This window comes from Lynx rufus, unplaced genomic scaffold (assembly GCF_022079265.1).
Source record: "Lynx rufus isolate CCGP_SWC_20201006 ecotype Redwood Valley unplaced genomic scaffold, mLynRuf1.p SCAF_1, whole genome shotgun sequence".
In the NCBI taxonomy this organism is placed as follows: Eukaryota; Metazoa; Chordata; class Mammalia; order Carnivora; family Felidae; genus Lynx; species Lynx rufus.
The window spans coordinates 21,935,103-21,954,538 of NW_025814823.1; the positions used below are offsets into that span (position 1 = coordinate 21,935,103).

The 19,436-nt window shown below is 36.7% G+C and overlaps 2 protein-coding genes across 7 annotated transcripts in view; one reads left to right on the forward strand and one right to left on the reverse strand.

The window, feature by feature from the left end:
* Positions 1–10,821, reverse strand: part of SETDB2 (SET domain bifurcated histone lysine methyltransferase 2) — an 86,378-nt gene extending 75,557 nt beyond the window's left edge. Inside the window, exons 1-3 of one of the 3 annotated variants that reach the window (XM_047079494.1) lie at positions 10,216–10,781; positions 8,943–9,038; positions 2,923–3,286 (exon numbers count right to left, since the gene is read on the reverse strand). In XM_047079494.1, the coding sequence (XP_046935450.1) occupies positions 2,923–2,938 (16 nt within the window). In that variant the 5' untranslated portion in view covers positions 2,939–3,286; positions 8,943–9,038; positions 10,216–10,781. Of the gene's footprint in view, positions 1–2,922; positions 3,287–8,942; positions 9,039–10,215 lie in introns of all 3 variants that reach the window. The other 2 variants (XM_047079467.1, XM_047079476.1) reach the window with 2 other exon arrangements.
* A 247-nt stretch (positions 10,822–11,068) lies between these two features.
* The window catches only part of CAB39L (calcium binding protein 39 like), a 131,844-nt gene continuing 123,476 nt past the window's right edge, over positions 11,069–19,436 (forward strand). For all 4 annotated transcript variants that reach the window (XM_047079519.1, XM_047079540.1, XM_047079549.1 and 1 more), the window contains exon 1: positions 11,069–11,500. The gene's annotated coding sequence lies outside the window, so the exon portion shown is untranslated. The remainder of the gene's footprint in view (positions 11,501–19,436) is intronic.

The following is a 19,436-nucleotide window of genomic DNA, read 5'->3' on the forward strand; positions in this document are numbered from 1 at the left end:
TGCAATGTGAGAGGACACAAAGGATGAAGAAAGAGGTATTAGAGGCAGGAGAAGCCATGCCATGGAGAGCCTTTCACTTGAGTTTTATACAAAAGCCTATGGGAGCCACTCAAAAGGTTTAAGCATCTTATATGTGATTAGTTTCTTAAAAGGTCACTCAGGTGGCAGGGGAAAGAGGGAGGAGTCAAGAGTGATTTCTAAGTTTTTGACTTGGGCAACCATATGCACAGTAATAGTATTCATTGAGATAGGGAATAAAGACAGAAGACAAGTGAGAAATTTAAGTAGGGCAAGTACACTGGGTATACAGGCTCCAGAGTAAGATCTGGTCCAGTTATACGAATTCTGGAGTAAATGGTACACAAATGCTTGAGTAGATGTAATTAAGGACAATGTATACAATGAGAAGAGGGTTTTTTTTCTTTTTAAATGTTTACTTATATTTGAGAGAGACAGAGAGACAGAACATGAGTGGGGGAGGGGCAGAGAGAGAGGGAGACACAGAATCCGAAGCAGGCTGCAGGCTCTGAGTTGTCAGCACAGAGCCTGACATGGGGCTCAAAACCACAAACCCTGAGATCATGACCTGAGCCGAAACCAAGAGATGACACTTAACTGGCTGAGCCACCCGAGCACCCATGGAGCTTTATTTTCAAGTTGTGTTGAATATGTATGTGAATTTTTATAACGTTGGCATTATTCCATTGAATCTTACAGTTAATCTTATTATATCTATTTATTGATATAGAATATTTACTTATATATTCTACAATGCTTTTCAATGGAGTTTTAAAGGATTTAAGGAGTTGGGGCGCCTGCGTGGCCCAGCCAGTTGAGCATCTGCCTTCAGCTCAGGTCATGATCTCATGGTCTGTGGGTTCAAGCCCCATGTTAGGCTCTGTGTTTATAGCTCAAAGCCCAGAGCCTGTTTTGCATTCTGTGCCTCTCTCTCTCTCTGCCCCTCCCCTGCTCCCAGTCTGTCTCTATCAAAAATGAATAAATGTTAAAAATTTAATGAATAAAAAAAAAGACATTATTTGCTCTCTTTTTTTTTCTAGAATGACTTTAACTGATGGTACAAAAGCATTGGTGAGTAAAAGTCAGTATGTCTTAGCATGAATCAAGGGGATGGCACCAAGCTACCAGTAAATTTTCTAGTATAGTACCAGTATACTTTTCACCATCAATTTCACTTAAGAATATCCTTAATAAAGCAATATAAATGGTTACCACAGTACAATGGCTGTCTCAAGCAAAAGCACTAGTGAGACTGTTTGAATTACAGGCCAAACCAGCTAATTTTTTTCATGGAAAACTATTTTTACTTAAAAGTACTAATAAAAATTATACTATTTTTAGACTTGGGTGTTTAACACACATTTTCTTGAAAAAAAAAAAAAAGTGAGCCTACCACCTGAAGTTCAATATTGACAGCATTTGTTGCTAATGATAAAATTCACACTACCAAGTTAAAATTGGAAATTTGTAAACTTTACATGTGCCCTGGTAAGCCTGATAGCTTCTCAATAATTAATCACTTTTCGAGGAAATGGGTAGCAATATTAACAAATGTGATTTTTTAATATTGTATGATGAAATGTGTCAATATCTGGAAAATCTGCATGATTCATTGAACCAATATTTTCCAAGTGGCCAATGCATATTATAAAATCATAAAACACCTATTCAACGTGCAATAGATTTTCTGTAAGAGAGTGTTAAAAAACTCACAGATATGTGTTCAAATTTCACACTACAACTGACCTGGAAGGAGTAACTACTTGTTGAGTTTTATAGTTGTATCCAAAAAAAAGTCCACAATTAGCTGAAAGGCTATTAATACTCTTCCTTTTTTCAACTTTTTGTCTGCGTGAAGCTTCATTTTCTTTATACATTTCAACCAAAGCAACATATCACAATAGACTGAATGCAGAAGTACCTGTGACTCTATACTGATATAAATAAATGACTGAATAAATACATAAATGGGAGAAAGGAGCTAAATCTCCCTTGGAGAAGAATTCCAAATAATTAATGTAGATATTCCATTCTCAAAGATGGGGAGCATAATCCCCATTCCTTGAATATGAACTATATATGGGGATTTCCTATCAAAAGTACAGCAGGGAAGGAAAGGGAGAGAAAAAAGTAATTTACAGTGGAGAAACATAACACTATGTCTGACATAACACTATGTCAGCCAGGTGATCAAGCTCAGTATCAATGAGAGAGAAAGCATGTTGATATCATGTACTCTTGGCATAATGTGGTAAAAATGGCACTTTACCACTATGGTCTTCTTCCCAAAACTCGTAACCCCAGTCTAATCATGAGAAAAATAAATAAAACAATAATTCCAATAGAGGGGTATCCTACAAAATACTTAGATACAAAATACTACAAAATAAAAAACAAGTCTGAGCAACTGTTATATCCAAGAGGACCCTATGGAGATATGACAAGTAAATACAATGTGGGATACTGGAACAGAAAAAGACATCAGGTAAGAACTAAGGAAATATGAATAAACTATGGACCTCAGTTAATAATAATGGTTCATTAATTGTAACAAATGTACCAGACAAAAATAAGATGTTAATCATCAGTAAAAGTGGATGTAGAAGATATGGGAACTTTCTGTACTATCCTCTCAATTTTTCTTTAAAAAGTAAATCTAAAAGTGTTCTAAAAAGTAAAGAATAATTTTACAAAAGTACATTAAAGAACTGACTTAGCTTTACAGATACACAATTAATTATCGACTATCAAAATTTTGGCTACATGAGAATAAGTCCTAAATTCCTTCAAATGTAGAACCGTCGTCACTTGCAGTGAAAAGCCTTGAAAATTCCACAATTTGGCTAAATTAAGTAGTCTACATACTTTTAAACATAACGTTTAACAATGGTTTTCCAAACCTACCATTTTTTTCTCCCATCTTTTGGTGTTGTTTATAAACAAAAGTCTTCAAAATTAACTTTATCAATGGACTGAAATCACTTTGATAGGAGAATATAACTGGAATCCAACTGTGGTATCTATGAAATTTGTAGTTCTCAGAGAAAACACATCATTATGGCATTCTAAGCCCAATGTTCTTGGATACTTGAATTTTCAAATGTAACTGTGGTTGAAGAAACTTTGAAAAATGACTGCTAGTCCAACCTGATGACAAGTCCATGCAATTTCATCAAGCAAGTATTTATAGTCATATCAGATCATTGACAATATCTTTTTAAAAACAAAAACCAACTCCATCTTTTGGTCCATGGATGCATGAAACATTCTGTAAAGAAAACAACAAAGATTGGTATATATTTGTAAAGAATAAAATATATATAAGAAAAAAAGACTGTTATAACAATGCCTCTATCTTTTAAAATAGCATAAACTATTATAGAAACAAGAATACATATTAACTGGAAAAATGTGTAAAATATCAAAATTATGAAATTACAGAGAAATTAAGTATCACCCATATTTAAAATACTGTCAATTAACATAAACTATCCCCATTTTTTTACTTAATTGTTTTTTAATTTTTTTTTTTATGTTTATTTATTATTGAGAGACAGAGAGAGCATAAGCATGGGAGGGGCAGAGACAGGAGGAGACACAGAATCAGAAACAGGCTCCAGGCTCTGAGCTGTCAGCACAGAGCCCGACACAGGGCTTGAACTCATAAACCACGAGATTGTGACTGGAGCCAAAGTCGGACACTTAACCAACTGAGCCACTCAGGTGCCCCATTTACTTTTTTAACTTTTTAAATTTTTAATAAATACTTTATAAAAACTTTTAAAATGGGGATAATAGCACTAACTACCTCAAAGGCATGTTGTGAGGATAAGAGTTACTTAGAATGATGCCTGGCACATACAAAGGACTCAATAAACATTAGCAATTATTATTATTCTTTCAGTATATATACTTTAAAAATAAATTTTGGATTTTAGTGTATACAATTTATTAATAATCTTCTACTGGTAACATATCTTGCACTTTTCCCCCTCGTTAATATTTTTCTATAATATGACTTTTAAGTGGCTGTATAATGTACTTTGGTCAATAAACCACATATTATAGTACACTCAAAACTTTTAGTAATTAAATTTTAATAAATTATTAATTAGTACTGTAAATAAACCTCTATATTGGGGATTTAGATTATTTCCATTTTTTCAATATGATAAATGCTGGAATATACTTTATGCATATCTCTGATTATTTCCTCAAGAATACACTTAGAGATGGAACTAATAGGTCAAAAAGCAATCAATAATTCTCAGTCTCAAGATATTAATCAACATATGATAAATTCTGCTCCCACTCCCATACCAAGCCCAAATGTCAGATTTTTTAAAATTAAAAAATATAGTCATGCTAAAGACAAAAAGGGAATTTTCTATGGACCAAGTCTGTGAGACCTCCCTAGGGAAAAGAAACAGATGGGAAGCTGAAGAGATAATGCCAACCACCATCATAACACAGCAAATCCTCTCAGAGAAGATGAATGTACAACCCAGAGTCATCAAATACCCAAGGAAAGCTACACCATCAAAAAGAGACTTAACAAGCCCACCGAAAGATGGGCTTATCGTCAAGAGGAAAACAGCATCCTGAAAATAATTTTAAAACAAATGTTATTAAGGCACCTGGGTGACTCAGTTTGTTAAGCCTCATGATCTCATGGCTTGGGAGTTTGAGCCCCACTTCGGGTTCTGTGCAAACAGCTAACAGCTTGGAGCCTGCTTCAGATTCTGTCTTGGTCTGTCTGTCTGTCTGTCTCTCTCTCTCTCAAAAATAAACATTAAAGGGGCACCTGGGAGGCTCAGTCAGTCAGTTGAGCGTCTGACTTCAGCTCAGGTCATGATCTCGTAGTTCTTGAGTTAGAGCCCTGCATGTGGCTCTGTGCTGACAGCTCAGAGCCTAGAGCCTGGAGCCTGCTTCGGATTCTGTGTCTCCCTCTCTCACTGCCCTTCCCCTGCTCACACTCTGTCTTTCTCTCTCAAAAATAAACACAAAACAACTTTTTAAAAAATGTTAAAAAAATTAAATGTTATTGCATTTAACGTCCTCAAAGAGCTAAAGAAGGAAATCTCATCCATGAAATAACACAATTTTGAAAAATAACCAATTAGGTATCTTGGATATAAAAATAGTTGTTGAATAAACTCAATAGATAATTGAATAACAGCATAAACTCAGATGAAGAGCCAGTAGTAAGCTGGAAGACTGAGTTGAGTAATTCAGAACACAGAGGAAATAAGAGGAATAAAACAGAGAGAATGAAGAAGAGGCAATAATGACCAAGAATTTCTCAAAACTGGAAAACATACAAGCTCACTAAGGGTCCACTGGGTACCAAGCAGGATAAAATACACACTACTAGACAAACTGTGGATAAACTAAAATATCAAGAATAAAGGCAAAGTCTTAGAAGCTTCCAGAAAATCTAGATTATCTAAAAGAAACACATATCATACTGGTAATCAGACTTCTTACCAGAAATGTCAGAGGCAGTAAGTTAAGGCAAAATAAGTCTGAGCCCAGAATGCCATTTCACCCAAGCTATACTTCAACAGAGAAGGTTAAAAAGAGAGACTTTTATAGACATTCAAAAAGCCAAATAGAGACTCTCTGAAAGAAATAAAGAAGTACCATAGTTGATTAAAAAAACTAACCTAGACTGAGGTATAAGAAGCAATAATGAGCAAATGACTAAAACACATTAATGCTAAAGACAGATTAAAAATGGGTTTTAATAATAAGTGAAACAAAAATGATAGAAATAGCCATAGGAAGTTGTATTCTTTTATAGAAGGGGGGTGGGAGGGGATCACTGCAAAAGTAGAGAAAGTAAAGTAGAAGCATGTCAAGTTCTTCTTCATAGGGAGAATATTAATACTAATTAAATTTGGATCTTGTTAGGAAAATATAAATTTAAGAACTATACTGAAAATATAAAGGTAATATATATTTTTTATTTTTTTTTAAATAAATTCAAGATGGGTCAAAGAATTTAAATAAAAAAATTTTTTTTAATGTTTATTTACTTTTGAGAGTGTGCGCGTGCCTGTGTGTGTGTGTGTGTGTGTGTGTAAGCAGGGCAGGGGCAGACAGAGAGGGAGACACAGAATTTGAAGCAGGCTTCAGGCTCTGAGCTGGCAGCACAGAGCCCAATGCGGGGCTCGAACTCACAAACTGCAAGATCATGACCTGAGTCTAAGTTGGGCGCTCAACTGACTGAGCCACCCAGGCACCCCTAGAGGTAATAATATATTTTAAAAAACATGTAGAACATAGAAAACTTGGGGCCAACCTCAATTAGAAAATGGAAATGGGAGGGGCGCCTGGGTGGCTCAGTTGGTTGAGCGTTGAACTTCAGCTCATGATCTCATGACTCATGGGTTTGAGCCCCATGTTGGGCTCTGAGCTGTCAGCCTGGAGCTGAAGCCTGGAGCCTGCTTCAGATTCTGTGTCTCCTTCTCTCTCTGCCCCTTCCTGGCTCTCCCTCTCTCTCTCAAAAATAGACAAACATTAAAAAAAAAAAAAAAAAAAGAAATGGAGGGGCACCTGGGTGGCTCAGTCGGTTAAGCGTATGACTTCAGCTCAGGTCATGATCTCCCAGTTTGTGGGTTCGAGTCCTGCATCTGGCTCTGTGCAAATAGCTCAGAGCCTGGAGCCTGCTTCAGATTCTGTGTCTCCCTCTCTCTCCTCCTCCCCCACTCACGTGCGCTCTCTCAAAAATAAACATTAAAAAAATTTTTTAAAATAGAAATGGAAAAATAAGATATAAAAGATGCAAAGAGAAGTACGGTAAATAAGAGGGCAAGAAAAAGGCCAAATTGTTAATCACAAAAAAGGTGACTGTGTTAATCTTACTTACTAGAGGACTCTCAAACTGGATTGTAAGCAAAGCCTAGTTATATTTTAAAATAAGAGACCCACTTAAATTACACAAAATGTCATCAAAAGCTTGAAATAACACTATGTGAAAAAAAGATACACCAGCAAATTTAAGAAATATTCGTATCAAACAAAATAGAATTTAATATGAAAACCAATAGAAGAGACAAAGAGAAATATTTTACACTGACAGAACAATTCACATGTGTATCTAACTGAAATTACTGACTTAATACCAAATAGGCTCAAGAAGCAGAAATCCCAGTTAGAGGCAAAAGTATAAAAAAGCTAAAACAACAGTGAAAGATCTTACCAGAACTACATACCACGTATCTCTACCTCATCCCCATTATACTAGGTCTGTTAAGTTTTATAGATATATTCTACAAAACTTTCAAGGAATGAATAATTTCTATCATATACGAACTGTTCCAGGGCAGGAAATATATGGGAAGCCATTTAACCTTTTTTTTTTTTTTTTTTTTTTTTTTTTTTTAACATTAGTATAACCTTCGCATGTAAGAAATTCAAGGTCAAAAGCACTTAGGGGTATAGAAGCAAATATAGTTAAGTAAAAATATACCCAGTAAAGTATATTACCAAAATAAAATTTATCCTAGGAATACCTAAAAAGTTTAACATTGGAAAGTTTATCAATGTAAATTCCTACATTATCATATGAATGGAAAAACCAACATCTGAGATGCAGAAAACAAAACAATTCAATGAAAGTCAGCAACTATTCTGGAGGCTGGGAGATGGGGGACTCTTAGCAAACTACCAATGAAAGAGAACTTCTTTAGGCCGATAAATACTCTACTAAAACCTAGCAAGGAACATCATACTTAATGATTGATGAAACCTTAGAAGCATTTTTATTAAAGTTAGGCACAAGGATGAGGACACTTGCCACCACTGCTCTTATTCACTATTGTACTGATGTCTGTGACAAATGCATAAGATAAAAAAACACCTAAAGATTTTAAAGGAAAACAAGATCTACCTGTAGAATAAACAAAAACAAAATAAAGTTAAAAGACAAGGAAAGAGCTGAGAGAAAAGACTTGTAATCTATTTTAACAATAGTAACAAAAAGGGTACATAGCCAGAGACATTGAAGAAAATTTTATTTATTTTTTTAATGTTATTTATTTTTGAGAGAGAGAGAGAGAGTGTGAGAAGGCAAGTGGCAGAGAGAGAGGGAGACAGAATCCAAAGCAGGCTCCAGGCCCTGAGCTGGTCAGCACAGAGCCTGATGCAGGGCTCGAGCTCATGAACCGTGAGATCATGACCTGAGCCAAAGTCAGAAGCTTAGCCGACTGAGCCACTCAGGTGCTCTGACACCAAAGAAATTTTTAAAAATTGTATAAGATACATGGTATCTAGGACACATAAAGAACTCTTTAAACCATTAAGAAAAAGATGACTCAACAGAAAAATGGGTAATTTTTAAAATAAATTATAGAAATTTACATAAATTATAGGTTAATAAACATGAATAGATACTGCAACCTTACTTAGTAATCAGAGAATGAAAACTTTTTTTAAAAAATGACTATTAATTTCACCCATCACATGGACAAAAAGAAGACAGTATCTCGTGTTGTTCTAAAAAAAAAAATTTTTTTTAATGTTTATTTTTGAGAGAGAGTGAGAAAAAGAGATGGACAGAGTATGACCAGGGAAGGGGCAGAGACAAAGAAGAGAATCAGAAGCAGGCTCCAGGTTCTGAGCTGTTATCAGCACAGAGCCTGATGAGGGCCTCGAACCCACGAACCCTGAAATCATGACCTTAGCAGAAGTCAGACACTCAACTGACTGAGCCACCCAGGCACCCCATCGTGTTGGTCTAGACTGTAGGAAAATTGAACTTTGAAAACCTTTTTTGGGATGTGTAAATTAGTAGAGGTATTTTGAAGACAAATTTGTCAAGACCAATTAAAATTAAAAATGTTCATAACTTAAAACCAAGCAATCCCACTTTTAGGTATATATCCTTGAGAAATAGCACATGTACACAAGATAATACATACCAGGATTTCCCTGCAGCATTGTCTATAAGGTGAAAAACTGGGAACAACCAATGTCCATCAAAAAGAGAATGGCAAATAAAATGTGCTATATAGTACCTATCAAACAAGATATGACTTAATATAAAAAACCAGTAAGAGACAAAAATAAATATTTTACATTAACAGAACAATTCAGCCATACACTAAAACACTACCCAGCATGCATAAAAAATGAGGCATAAATTATAAACTATAAATAACGTGTATAGACTTCAAAAACACTGTCAAATGAATAAAGCTACAAAATGATAGAGTATGCCACTATCACCATTTTTGAAAAACTACAAATGCATACATGAACGTATAGAGAATATTAAGTAAAAAAAAAAAGACTTGAAGGTTCTGCACCAAAGTGTTTAGTATGGGGTAGTGAAGGGAAACTCGGGGATTGTGCTATCTGTAAGGTTCTAATTTTGCAAAAGGAGAATGTTAATAGTGTACTTAATGTAAAACTTAAGTATAAAAGTCCGTTTTACAGGCTTTTGGAGCACACTGCCAAACTGCTCTCTAAAAAGGTTCTACCAACTCCTATTTCCACCTACAGTACACAAGCAGACTAATAGTTTTTTAAAGAAAAGCTCTCACCGCTGTTGTTCATACCTTGTGAAATTTTAAAAATTACTGAACAGTAAGGCATCTTTAGTGAAGAAAATTTGTAAAATATAGAACATAAAGAAGAAAAGTTAAATCACTCTATTTCGCTTCAACTTATGGTTGCCTTGGTTTTGAAAAACAGGCTGTTTATGAAACTGTGACCATTTCTTCTCTATTTCTCATTTTTTAATTACGATGACAGTAATAAAGTTTATTGAGTATAAACCATGTGTCAGGCACACTTCTACATACTTGACTTAATAATCTGTATAACAATCAGGAGAGAAAACCAGCATGCACGTTTTTGAAGAGGATGCTAAAGTGTGTCATACGGTGACAGCGACAAAAAATAAGGAACCAGGTAGGATGATTTCAGAGCCTGGTTTTTTTTTTTTTTTTTTTTTTTTTTGATTATTCCACTCTACCTTTTGGAAGTTACCTCTTTGCCTCATACAGAACTCACTGCAGGTTTCCACATAATGAGGAGCACAGTTCATTAGCCACTGTTCCTTATTTTACTTGATGGGTAATTACTTATTGGGTTGTGGTTGATGAGAGTCAGGTGCCTTTAGGATCTGATCTCAATTACGTGATCTTGGACAAATGATTTCTACTTCTTTAGGGCTCGTGTAAGTCTTACCTGTGAAATGGGTCAGTGGTTAAACCTTCATATTCTGCTTCTGGATTTTATACTGCAGTCCATTTTTCTGCAGTCCCCTTTACAGCCTCTGGTTCCCAGCTGCTTAGGAGTCACCTCACATTAAGGTGTGCACTCGGAGACAGAAACTGAAATGGGGGTTGAGAACTCAAAATGCCCGCGGTCCCTTCTACAGCCTGGGACCGCAGGTGGGTAAAAGAAAAAAGGAGGTTGCAAGGGCTGGGGTCCACTCGGCCGAGGGTTCCGCCGCGTTCCCAGGTCTCAAGCCAAAGGAGCTGTCAGGGGGCCACCCAAGGCCGTGCCTCGGCTCCACTGGCTCCACTGCTTTTTTCCGCCCGCCAGACCTGAAGGCTGCGCTGGGCCCGCTCCGTTGGCGAGGCTGGGTTTCCCCGCGGGTCGGGCTCTTCTCCGACTCCACGCCACCAAATCCCACGACCCCAGATGCTCCCAGGCCAGGAAGTACTTCACCATTTACTAGACCTCACCTCTGCAACAACTGTCCCGCCTCGCCTCAGGCGGGGAAGGAGGACCGCCCAATCTCTTTCGTCCAGGCCTTCCTAACGCTAATCCTAAAAGGGAGGAGTCGTTCACCGAAAGCTCCCCCTACTCGGCCAGGAGCCCATTGGTTGGACACCCTACTGGGTCCACACCTCTGAGGATCCGCGCGCTTATCGCCGGCAGCGCGGCGGCGCCGAATCGCGCCGCCTCCCGATTGGCTGTCAGCGCTCTCGGCTTGTCTCGCGCTCTCTGGCTGGGCCAATGGGGATATCTGCAGTCGAGAGGCCAGCATCGTTGGAGTGGTGGCGCAGCTGTTTCCTCCGGTAGGTGTTCCGCTGCCATCTTGTGTGTGGCTAGGACTGGGCTTCTTGGAGGTTGGAAACTTACTTAGTGGCTCCAGGTGTGGAGGGGTCCTGAGGGAGCAATGGAGGCGAAGAGGGGTCGGAGGGAATACACCTGGTGCCTTCCTCACTTACCTGAAAGGGAGAGGTTTTCTTGGGCTGAGTCTCAGCCCTGGCTAGAGAGAGTCATGAATGGTGGTTCTGGTGGGGCGGGGGAGATCCCGAGCTTTGGTTTCTTCGTCATTGTGAGGGCTCTGCTGCCTTAACACTGATTCCTTGGGTGCCAGAGAGCTACACGCATAATCTTTGTCTCGGAAGGCTGACCATCAACTCTCCTAAGGAGGTTGTCTGATGGATTGATTCAGAAAGGAAGAAGGCTGGTTATTAATAGAAGGGGAAAGAGGGAGATGCCTCACCACTATCCTCAGGTTAGCAAGAGACATCTTTATTGTCTGTCGTTTGCGAGGGAGTGACTGCTAAAGTGTTGGTTCTTGTCATTAGTTGCCCTCTGACTAAGGCCATCCTTTGGTAATAGTAGGCGTCTAGTTCTGCGTTTGGGCAGTTTTATATATTGGTATGCAGCCAGCATTCCTGCAGTGGTCTTTTTTTAAATCTAGAACGTGGTGGTCTTTGCAGAAACAGGGGAAGTGAAGGAAGAACTTTGGTAAATCTTTGTTTCGCTGGTTACGATCTGTTGAAGCTTTAGGAATTTCTTGGTCTGCCTTGACTTGCTTGGTTGCTTTGTCAGGGACAAGGAGGCGTTTGTAAGGAAAAACACCTTCTGAGCTCTTTATGGGGTGGGAGGAAGAAAAGAATTACCTCCTTTTCCTGATCTTTTTTTGTTTTTTTTTAAATCGAAGTAGAAAGCACGCATTAGCTTTCATTTTGGAGGAAAATTTATCAGATCTGAAAACCTAGCCGATAAAAGGCTAATATTTTTGATGAGAAGTTTTGACATGCATTAGACCAAAGCAGAGATACTTGCCTTATTGCCTTGGGTTTAGTTTTACAGTTACCCAAGGTTAACTGATGACTCAACCTAGTCAACAGCAGTAAAACAATGGAATGATTAAAAACTAATTTTCTTTTTAAGATTTGCTTTTTAAATCTTAAGAAGCCTAAGTTTCAAGAGTTCAATAATTTAGTGTTGAGTTGATGGCTAAGGTACTTGTTAATACCAGCTATCATAAAGTAGCTAAGAAAGATCAGTGGCTAAAAAACATAAAGAGCACATAATGGCAGCTCAGTACTTGTTTGCCGAAATTTTTGTATAGCATTCTCATGTAATAGCATCTGGTATATGTTCAGAAGTATAATTGTTGAATGAATAAATAAAATAATGCAGTAATTGGAAGGTGTGGACATACATTTCTTTTTAGCCTAACTGAAAAATAATTTTTTAACCTGCTTTCTAGAATACTTGATTGTCAGTTCTCTGAACTAAATTTATGTGTTGCTTTCAGTTTATGCATACAAATAATGTTATGGAGAGGTTCATAATCCTTTTTTGTGAGGTCTTTTTATGAAATCTTAATACAGAGAAATTTAGAAATGAAGATGAGCCCTTAAGTAATAATGCTCTATTTGCCATTTTTTTTGAAAGCAGTTTCAGTAAATGAATACCAAACTTACCAGTGCTTTAGATCTCTTCTGCTTAAGAATTTCTAGTTTCTTTTTACCACTGCTTAAAGTCAAAATACTGCACCTGTAAGTTTACTTTATTGCTTGATATGTTCTGTAATTTTTAAATAATAAACTAGGTAAGTATGCGATTTTTCTTTGAAGAATACAGTTCTCTAAATTTCATAATGTATAATTTGAAGATCCTTACAGATTTTTTTAAATAGTACTTTTGCATGAACAATGCTAAGTGATTTTAAGTACAAGTGATTTAACTTCCATTGGTATGTTAAGGATTATTTTTCGGGGCGCCTGGGTGGCTCAGTCGTCCGACTTCGGCTCAGGTCATGTCTTGGAGTTTGTGAGTTCCAGCCCTACGTTGGGCTCTGTGCTGACAGCTCAGAGCCTGGAGCTTGCTTCGGATTCTGTGTCTCCCCCTTTTTCTGCCCCTCCCATGCTCATGCTCTGTCTCTCTCTCAATAATAAATAAACATTAAAATATTTTTTAAAAAAGGATTTTCATTGCAATCTCATAATATATATATACACACAAGTGTAGATTTTTTCCCCCATTATCAATTGATGCATGCTGTTTAATTAGAAAAAATGTAGTAACACCTTTGAAATGAATATGGTATTTTGTGGCAGAATATGGAGTAAATCTACTTATCTTCATAAAAAATCAATAAAAACTGCTCTCAACCTGTTTGGAGTTATTGCATTTGATATTTTAGAAATCTAAATGATTTTATTAGTGAAGTTTTTGGGGTGTAAGCACTTTTAAATAAAAATAACATTTAAAATATGATAGATTTTTCCACCTCATTAACTTAAAAACCAAATTTGCATGTAAGTCATCTCTGTTTAAAATTACTTTTGAAGTACTACTTGAAATACCTTTTTATGCTTTGCAGTAATTTTGATCATACAAATGTTACTTTGGGGGAACATTTTGAGATTAATTTTCAGAAATATTTCTATATTCCTCATTAATTGGTGCATTTTGCCATCACTTTTCTAGTCTTTAACAAAATGGTTCATTATGGGGATAAATGTGACTAAAAATAAAAAATGATTTAAAACCGTATGAAGATCAAAATCACCATTGAAGTTTGTGGTGTTCTGTTAATCAATGAAATGATTGAATGCCTGAGTCATGAGGATGACCGTTAACTACAAAAAATGCTTGTGAGATAAAACATGTGGGACATTCAGATTATTTCATTTAAAGAGAAAATGTTTCTTTTTAAAAGGAAATATTTGAAGTATTATATATTTAGCCTTTTTTAAAAGAAATTGAAAAACTATAATTTTGCCTTTACTATGACTTCTCCCTTTGTAATAATCTCATTTGTTTTTGCTGTTTAAACTATAATTTTTGTGGGGGCACCTGGGTGGCTCAGTCGGTTGAGCGCCCAACTTAAGCTCAGGTCACGATCCCACGGTTTGTGAGTTCGAGCCCTGCATCAGGCTCTTTGCTGATGGCTAAGAGCCTGGAGCCTGCTTCGGATTCTGTGTCTCCCTCTCTCTCTGCCCCTCCCCCACTTGGGCTCTGTCTCTGTCTCTCAAAAATAAATAAATGTAAAAAAATAAAAATAAATAAAAAACTATAATTTTTGTGCAGATAAGCCATAATTCTATGTCAAATTCTGTTCTTTTAAGCTCTTAGCACTCATTTCTCATAGATTTTTGGACAGCTAGATCTACTCAATTTGTATGCAACTCAACATCTTTTATGTTTCCTATCTTGATTAAGGGTGTAGTTATCTTCTGAGTGGATCAGATTTAAAACTTCAAATTCTTGGGGCACCTGGGTGGCTCAGTCAGTTAAGTGTCCGACTTTGGCTCAGGTCATGATCTCACAGTTTGTGGGTTCAAGCCCCGCGTCGGGCTCTGTGCTGACAGCTCAGAGCCTAGAGCCTGCTTTGGCTTCTGTGTGTCCTCTGTCTCTGTCCCCCCCGCCCCCCACATAAACATTAAAAAAATAAATAAATAAAACTTCAAATTCTTCCCTCTCCCCTTTGCCCAACTCTACAATCTGTAGCTTCAACCTCCAAAATCACTTTCCTCTTTTTTCTACTTCCATTGCCACTGCCTACCGTAGGTCCTCTTTTTCTTAACATTTTATATGCCACTGTATTTTTGACAAAGCCTTCACTTCTCAACTTGGAATTTGTATTAGTTAAGATGTACGTTTGTGACATTCTATATGTATGTACTGTGACAACCTAAAAAATAATTGTGGCCCCAAGTTTTTTAATAAAGTTATTTTATTTTAAAAAATTACAAATTTCTTTCATATCTAAAAAGATGAGCTAATTAGGTTGCTTTGCTGCAAAAAATTGTGGGGAGTCTCCAAGATCCTTCTGACCTGTTGCTCTGCCACTTCATCCTTCAGCTCCATCTTGTGGACCAAGATGGCTGCTTCACTTCCTGCCATTTTTATGCCACATGCTTAGGTTAAAAGGCTGAAAGGTATAATGGTAGGAAACACAGAATATTTGCACATGGGGGTTGGAATAGGATTTTATCCTCTAATTTTTAAAAAGCTATATTGTCACAAATTTTTAAGTAACAATTTCAGTGAGAATGTCATGAACTTTTGATGATTCTGTTTGGTTCCTACAATTAGATTTGGGAGGAATAAGGTGTGTAGCTTGTGATCCTCAACTATCACTTGCAGACTTGGGGACTACTTTATACTTTCCTTTTCTCTGTAAAAACGGTTCTCACTGCCTTCAATTAACCTTTGAAAGTAATGGATGCCTAGCTCAACTTCCTCTTTGGAATATAGACAGGTTTAATTTAATCACAACCTCTTGCCCTGTACTCAAAGTCTTCATTTAAGCATGTTTTATATTACCTTGTTTCTCACAGGCTGTGACAAACAAAATAATTCCTTGGAAAGCAAGACTTGTTCCTGAGTCATGAACAAGTTTGCATGCAGTTGGTATTGGATGCATGTTTGCTCATTTGAAGTATATTTCATATTTCATATAGGATAAAAAATTGGATGGGAAGGTCCATGGTGGGCCTAGCTTGCTTTACATGTAAAGTAGGATCTATAACTCTGGAGGATGTACTGGTCTCTTACAAATCAACAAATAAGAACATCAATACCCTGACAAAAGGAGCAAAGGACATGAACTCATGATCACAAAATAACAAGCACAGATGGCTTACGTGAAAAATATTTAACTTGTAATTAGGGAAATAAATATTTACATAAGCAATTTGTAGGGCACCTGGGTGGCTCAGTTAAGTGTCTGACTCTTGGTGTCTGCTCAGGTCATGATCTCGCAAGTTTATGAGTTCGAACCCCACATCTGGCTCTGTGTTGACAGTGCAGAGTCTGCTTGGGAGTCTCTCTCTCCCTCTCTCTCTCTGCCCCTCCCCTACTCACTCACCCTCTCAAATAAATAAACTTTAAAAAAATTTAACAAGCAGTTTGTCAGAATGCATTGAGACAAAACTATATATACTCTGACCCTTTGTAAGGAAACTTCTATGGAAATGGAGATGGGGTCAAAGCTTTACGAACACAGTGTAACTGTATTTGGGAATAACTGGAGGTAAGGAATAACTGATGGTAGAAGAATGGTTTTATAAATTATTACACATTCATCATGGTAGACTATATTTCAGCTTGTTAAAAGTATTTTCAAAAGGTGTTTAATGATACAGGGTACTTAATGATGTTGGAGAAAGGTCACCATTTTGTGTTAAATGAGAAAAGTATAGAATAGTAATTGAGGAAATGAAATGAGATACCACTATGCAGCCTATATAGAATGGCCAAAAAAAAAAAGGAAGGAAGGAAAAAAAATATCAAGTGCTGGCAAGGATGCAAGGCAACAGGATTCAAATCTTGCTGGTGGGACTGCAAATACCAGTCGTTTGGAAGACAGTTTGGCAGTTTTTAGAAAATCAAACATGCCTTTATTATGAGACCTGGCAATCTCACTTCTAGGTTGAAGTCATCTCATTTCTGAGTTCTTTTTATTTCTGATTTGTTGGGTTCTTTCAAGGGTGTCATCTTTTCCTTAATGTAATGTTATATGGCTCATTTTTATGTTTTTTTTTTCCTTATAACAGTATGTATTTATAGCATAGTCAGTTTCCCTGTGTATTTGTGTTATCCTGCACTAGGAAGAGGTTTGTTTTTGTATTACATTGCAAGGATGTACTACTGCAGTTTTAAAAAACCCATTCCCCAGTTAAGAGACATCTGGGTTATTTCCAGTGTTTAGTGATTACAAATACAACTGTTATAAATATCTGCAGAGAAGTGATTTTAGGTTTCATTTCACTTTTCTTGAGAAAAGCATAGAAGAGTCCTTGGGGAAATGCAAATAAATTAAAATCATAATGAGACGCCATTACATATTCCATATGATGGCTAAAAACTAAAACGCACACATTTTCTCTAAGTATTTGTATGTACAGATACTCAAAATGTATAAAACATGAAAAGTTACCAATAACACCAAAAATATCAGATGTATTAGTAATATATGGGCTCAACTTAATGAAAAAGGTTTTCGGATTTGTGTATACAAAAGGTAGAGCTATACAAGTTATTAATAAAGGGAATTAATAAATGAAGAATTTAAAAAACAATAATCAAGGGAAGACCAAAGATACATCAGATAAATGCAAATTTTAAAACAGGGTTTTCATCTTGGTATCAGACAAGGCAGGATTTAATTCAGAAAGCATTAAAATAAAGGATATTGTCCAAGTTAAGGGCTACATTCACAATTAAGATTTTTTTAAAATGCCTATTTATCAAATAATACATCAACAGCTTTTATGAAGTATAAACTATAAGGGATGTGAGGAGAAGTAGAAATCTGCTAATAGAGGACTTTCACACACCTTTCTAGTACCACTAAGTATATTGTAGGGTAAATCTCCTAGATTTATATCAAAGTTTGAGTCCACTAATGGAGAACACATCTTTTCAAGTGCACAGGAGACAGTTTAAAAAAATCTGCTATATTAGACCACAAAGAAAACCTCAGTCCCCCCCCCGCCCCAAAAAGTCAAACTTTTGATCACATGCAATAAAACTGGAAGATAATTTTTAAAATAAAAAATAACACGTGACTAAAGGTGTCTGTAGGACAAGGTTAACTTTCTAAATCCAGATCTCACCATACATTCTTTAAAAACCATACAGATCTATAAAGAGAGCAAATAAAACCACCACCATCCTTGCCTAACTAATTTCAAATTATGGGTATGTACGGAAGTAAATGCTGAAATGCAGCAGAGTGAGCTCTGGCACCCATGCTGAAGTGGCAAATGAGGTTGACACTGTTGAGAACAGGAGAAGGAAGCAAGATCTAGAATCAGTAGAATGCAGATAAAATACCTCCAGAAAGTGAAAGCCCTACCCTAAGGAAGGAAATACTAACAAATTTGAGACTGTTAGACAAAAGGAAGGGACTTAAAAGCTCATGGGACCAAAGAGGCAGTCTGAGAAAGGTATTGTTTTTGAGATAAGAGGAGAGTTGGAAGGCACACTATATACCTGGAGACCTGGTGGTAAGAGTAAGAAAAGATAGTAGAAATTAGGGATCTTGATGAAAAAGAAGATACATCAACCACTCTCACCCAAAAAGGAATCATTGATTTAAAAAACTGTACTTTATCAAACCAACAGAAGGTGCTGTTGAACTAGAAAATCTAGTAATTTTTCTAAATCCCTCACTCCTGTCTATATGCTATTGTTAATCTGGTTTAGGAAAATTAGAACATTTCAAAATGAAAAGATACTGGCACATAACATCCATATAAAGTTACTGTAAGTAGAAAACATAAATTTTGAGTCAGAATATTTCAACTGATGAAAAGTCTCTCCCAAAATATTCAACTATAAGAGCTAAAGAAAACCACAGCACAATACTCCTACCTGAATTAAATATCCACGGATAAGCATTTGCAGAGATAAAGTTCAAATACAAATTCAGAACCCCAAAACAAATGGACAAAAAGAGGAAGATGTGAAAAGTAAATTTGCTGAACTGAGGAAATAAAATGAAGAGGGGTGCCTGGGTGGCTCAGTCGGTTGAGCGGCCGACTTCGGCTCAGGTCATGATCTCACAGTCCGTGAGTTCGAGCCCCGCGTCGGGCTCTGTGCTGACAGCTCAGAGCCTGGAGCCTGCTTCAGATTCTGTGTCTCCCTCTCGCTGACCCTCCCTCCTTCATGCTCTGTCTCTCTCTGTCTCAAAAATAAATAAACATTAAAAAAAAAATGAAGAAAAATCATCTTTTAAAATGAAGCTAAAGTCCAAGATACCTAAGGGAGAATAGAGTTCCTGAATGTAAGAGGTATTGAGGAAAGACTTGAAGATAGCCAGAAGAAGGAAAATTAAATGAAGAAAGAGAAAGAGCAAATGATACCGACAATATGTAAAAATTAGAGTTCTTAGGAAGAGAAGAGCAATAGCAGAACTAATATTTAAACTTCAATCCATGAAAACATTCTGGAATGAACAGAAGTCTCAAATTGAAAAGGCTCATTGTGTACTGAAAAAATTGATCTAGAATGGTCACCTCCAAGGCATATCCTAGTAAAACTATTGGGCATTCAAGTAGTGAAAAATTCCTCTAGGCTTCCAGGTAGACAGAAGACATTAGGAACAAATTTCTCAAGAGCAACATACAAAGCAGAACAGGCACAGATTGTTAAAGTCTATGAAATTGTAAGACGGGGATTTTAGAACTGACTCCATCCCA